Here is a 5,172-nt window from a genome sequence, read left to right as displayed (position 1 = left end):
GGGACCTAAACCTGTTCAGCCTTCACAAGAGAAGGCTGAGGGGGGACCTGGTGACTGTCTATAAACTCACTAGGGGGGACCAGAAGGGTTTAGGGGAGACACTGTTTCCCCTAGCGCCCCCTGGCATGACAAGGAACAATGGACACAAATTATTGGAGAGTAGGTTTAGATTAGACATCCGCAAGAACTACTTCGCAGTTAGGGCGGCTAGGAGCTAGAACCAGCTTCCTAGGGAAGTGGCACTGGCTCCTACCCTGGGGATCTTTAAGAAGAGGCTTGATGACTACCTGGCTGGACTCATTTGAGTCCAGTCTTTTCTCCTGCCCAAGCAGGGGGTCGGACTTGAAGATCTACAAGGTCCCTTCTGACCCGACTTCTATGATGATTCTATGAGGTTCCCTTGATTTAGAACAGGGTAAGTTTGAAGAGATTCAGACTTCCAACCTTTATGAAAGCCAAATGGAAAACACCTGAAATCTCCTAGTTATAATATCTGAACAGGAAATTATCCTTTAACAAAGAATTCCTTCCTTTAACATATCACAAGCACAGAAGTAAAAAATGGAGACATGAATCATGTACCCAGAAAATAAAAATTTCTTAGGAAAACCACAAAGGCTTTCAAAAGCTGTGTCCTAACTGATATACAAATACATTACTTCAAAGAAGCAAAATAAAGCAGGACTTTGAATAAACCAAAAACTTGATATTTGGAAGGAGTTATATGATTAAATTTAACTCATTTGGTGTAAGTTACAATAATCTGCTTGTAGTTGCTGTACTTGATGCTGTTACTGAGTTAATGAAATCATGGCTAAATCCTTGAATATTAAGTATGACTCAGTGTTGCACTTCCATGAATCTGTATTCACACACACACACACCCTCTCATATATTTTTTTTATTGAACACTAGCCAATTGCCCATCAAAAATGATTGCGGGGGGGAGGGGGGAGAGGGGATGGAGTGCTGCCACCTAACATCCTATGCTGCCGCTGCTCTGCCTCTTGCAGGCAGTGGGGTCGGGGAGTCAAGGCTGGCACTATTGGCCTTGGCTTGCCCACCCCCTGTCTGGTCCTCGGCACAGCTTGCAGGGAGTGGCATGGGCTGGCCTTAACCTCCCCTGTTTGGTCCTCAGCACAGCTTTGGAATCATGGTGGCACTCCCCCACACTTGGAATACTCTGGCTGTTTCCGTCAGCCAATCGGAGTGTGAATAAAGCATTATGGACAGACAGACGGACTTAGGCTTTTATAATATTAGAATGCTCAGGAATCAGGCCTGTGCTACATGTTAGTGCTGTCTTGGAACCACTTAATAACCTACAATAAAATGGTCTTTAATGGGAGTTTTTGAGAGTGGGGCAGTCACAATTTGGGTCTTTTTTTGAGTCTCAAGTTCAAATTCTGCCTCTGCTACTGATTAACTATGAGATATTGGTTCAGTTACATGCCTTGACTTTTCTCTGGTAAAATAGAAGTATTAGTGCTAATAGTAATAATAACAACAACAATATGTAATAACTACAATATGAAATGTACTTCATGGATACGTATGGAAATTAATTGCAAAAGCCTTTGGAATTGGAGCACCTTATAAATGCATGAGCAGCTTCTGGTCCTTTTTGATATGGCTATCCCTCTACCATCCCTCATGAATTATTGACTAAAGTATTGTTGAAAACCTGATTGTATATTTGTTGCAGGGGAGCCTGAGATAATGATATATTCAACATCCAGAGATATTTCTTGCACCTCTGAAAGTTACCCTGCATCGTCTTGGACCTGGAGAAACTGCCTGGAGCCTGATCCTTCTAAGTAAATAGTAACATTTTTCTCTCCTGTTGATAGCAGTGAACTTTTCTATGACACTTCTTTGGTTAAAATATAGACTAGCCAGTGATTAGAAACCTGCAAAATGCACTCTTAGGTACTTGTAAAATAATAAATGGGAGCCCAGCATAGAGATTAATCAAATCTACTTAAGTCAATGAGAGATTTTTATTGATTTTTTTTTTATGAGAAAACATCTAATCCACAATAATGTGTATATGAAGCTCTTTACGAATAAACACAGGTGGGTTTATATTAGTAGTTAGAGATTTATTTAACTGCACACAAACTAAATATTAGTTCATGTATAAGTTCTTCTTGGTCCATCAATTTGTCAGGACAGGTGAATACATCAGGGAATACCTGAAAGTGCTAAGATTTTCTTTGAACAGCCTAATAGTTTCAGTACTTTGAAGTACATTAAGGATCTGATCTAGTGCCTAATAAAGTCAGTCATAGCCTTCAGTTACTTAACTAGGCAGTGAATTAAGCCTAAATCTCCAAGAGAACAGGTGAATCTTGAAATGTGTAGTAATTACATTGCAAATTCCAAGAAACTGAGATTATGAATGTATAATCTAATAATCCTACATGCATCATAACCTGTCAAATATAGTCATGACATTTTATGGCTAAGACTAAGTGTGTTTAAAAAGTTTTTAAAGTATTTGGACAATTTTCCTAACCTTGCGTGTTCAGAGCTAAATCCCACTGTTCCAAATAACTCTATTTGTACAAAAATCAGAAAGGAAAGACATCATATAACTAGTGTATTTAAAACATTCAATGTAGCTTTCAATAAGTAAAATGCTGTAATTGTGGAACCCAATGTTATGGAAACACTTTTTTTGTCTTGAATTAAGGGACTTGTATATAAATCTGGGTGATTTTTTTTTTGGCAAACAGCAAATTCATTAAACATGCCATCTTTTGTCATCCCAAAGTTATTCATGTATTTGGATCCAGTTTTCATTCCAACATAGTTTGGAATGAAAAACATTTTCAGGGTTCGATTCACAAAACTGCCAAAGAAGAGGGGCTTCACCTTTTACTTAGCTGTTCACCAGTCACTTAGGATATAGGAGACATTGGTTCAAATACATAAACTGCCTGAGGGGATTTGAACTGGCATCTTCCACCTCCTAGGCAACAACACTCGTCATATAACTATAGGGTAGTTGGGAAGTTGGTGGAAGCATGCTTTCCCTTTCTCTTGTTGTCATGGTTGCATTTTTGTCACAGTTTCTTCTCTACTGAAGTAAATATTCAGTAGAGAAGGATCTAAAACTCAGGTCTCCCACCTGCCAGGAGAGAGTTTTACTCATTAGAGGGTGCCATTCTTACATTTGTGCTCAGTTTCTCAGTGACCATTTCTACACGAGACGCTGACTGTTCAGTAGCCGAAAAATACTGAGCAGTAGCGTGTCACAGCATGGACAATACTAATACGCTACTGTGCGGTATTATTAGGCTACTGCACCGTAGTGTCACCTAAAAGATGTTCACTGGTGCTACTGTACCGTAATTACAGTTAGTGCGCATTTATTTAGTACTTGCTGTGTGATTTTCAGAAGACCAAGGAGTTGATAAAGCTTGTTTATTCAGAGAGCCTTCTTAGCCTACTGGTCTGCCCTTCTCTCCTGCAATCCCCAGACCAATGTAACAACTTATAGATAACATTCTTAAAGGTATCCACATACTTGCTAATACAAGTACTAAATAAATGCACAGTAACATCTGTGCAGTGGTGTCCTGTGTAGACACACACTGTAACAATTTAAATAATCTATACAAAGTAGAATAGCTCTGGTGGGAGAAACTGTGGAACTACCTTGTAGCCTGAGGGTTAGGGTACTCACACCTGGGTCCCAGTCCCTGGTCCAGTGAATAATTTAAATATTTATACATGGTGAAACAGGGTCAGTAGGAAAGAGTGAGAAGATCCCAACTTAGGATTTCTGAGAACATGGTGGTTAGTGCACTTTCCCATAGCTTGGGTGAATACTCTAATGACTGAGATATGAAGCAAAACAAAGACTCCTCCTTCTGCCCCTGGGGTTTTGAGAGTCTCTTCTTTTCCTTCACTCTTTCTGTGAATGTCAAACATGAAAGCTCCTGTTTCTGATCAAGTTAAATGTTTTGTGTCAAGTTACACAAGTTCTTTATTTGACTGATAAAAAGCAAAAACATTTAGACCTGGTTCAGGCTAAACCAAATATAATTTTTATGATCATTCAGTTCAGTAGCTGACCTGAACAATCAGTTATTTGTGGAGGCCTGAACACTTGTCAGTCTGCTCTCTCCTAAAGTACAAAATCCCCCCCCCTTTTTTTTTGCTTAAATCTGGTAGTCAAGAGTGAATATTTCCATATACCGGTGTGTATATGTGTTATATAATTAGGCCTGTGCAAAGCAGCTGGTATTTGCTTTGGATCTGGACTTGGCCAATTCAGGGGACAGTGATTCGATTCAGTGATTTGAACCACTGTCTTGAATTGATTCAGCCAAATCTGATTTGGAGATTCAGCTTCTGTCAAATCAGCTGAACCTCCAAATCACACAGGTCTCATCCCCGGCCCGCTCTCCCAGCCCTGCCTGGCCCAGCTCCCGGCTCTTTTGGGGAAAAAAAAGCCCCTATTTACTGGCTGCTGCCAGGTGGAGGGGCAATCCCTGATACCCCACCTTCCCCAAGCTGCAGGAGGGGCTCTACCATGACCCCCCACCCCAGCTCCTGGCCCTTTAAAAAAAACAAAAAGTCCCGACTCACCCTCTCCTGTCCAGTGGGGGGGGGTCCCCGCTGCCCCCCACTGCCCCACACTGCATGGGGGTTCTGCCATGAGCCTCCAGAAGCCCCGAGGCTGCTGCAGCAGCCAGTGAGTCCAGGGGCTGGGGGCAGAGTTTAAAAGGCTGGGAGGTGGGGTGGGTGGGGCAGCCATGGAGGGGGCTGGAAGAGCGAGCAGGGGTTGGGGGCACTCGGGAGGACAGGGGGAGCAGGCAGGGGATGGCGCTTGGCAGGGGTCCCCCATGGTCCTTTTCCCCCCTCCTCCAGCCCTCCCTCCACTGCCCCTACTTACCAGCATGGAGTCCAGCTCCCTGTGGCAGCAAGCAGGGACTGCCCAAATTGTCAAAGCTCTCCAAATCTTTTCCAAATCTATTTGGAGAGCTTTGAATTAATTCGGACCTTTGAATTCATCCCCTGATTTTTTATTTGGATTTGGAGATTCAGGCACCAAATTGGGCCAAATCTCCTCCAGACCAAATCAGTACCTGAAGCTTTGCACAGCCCTAACACACACACACACACACACACACACACACACACACACACACACACACACAC

The 5,172-nt window shown here is 42.4% G+C and overlaps 1 protein-coding gene across 1 annotated transcript in view; it reads left to right on the top strand.

Annotated features, from left to right (window-relative positions):
* FLT3 (fms related tyrosine kinase 3) overlaps window positions 1-5,172 on the top strand; it is a 125,371-nt gene that overhangs the window by 90,111 nt on the left and 30,088 nt on the right. The window contains exon 11 of the mRNA XM_019525605.1: window positions 1,706-1,817. Within this exon, the coding sequence (XP_019381150.1) occupies window positions 1,706-1,817 (112 nt within the window). The remainder of the gene's footprint in view (window positions 1-1,705; window positions 1,818-5,172) is intronic.

This window comes from Gavialis gangeticus, unplaced genomic scaffold (genome assembly GCF_001723915.1).
Source record: "Gavialis gangeticus isolate Ggan-Ray unplaced genomic scaffold, GavGan_comp1, whole genome shotgun sequence".
In the NCBI taxonomy this organism is placed as follows: Eukaryota; Metazoa; Chordata; order Crocodylia; family Gavialidae; genus Gavialis; species Gavialis gangeticus.
Note: the sequence above shows the minus strand (reverse complement) of the source record. Positions and strands in the feature narration are given on the sequence as shown.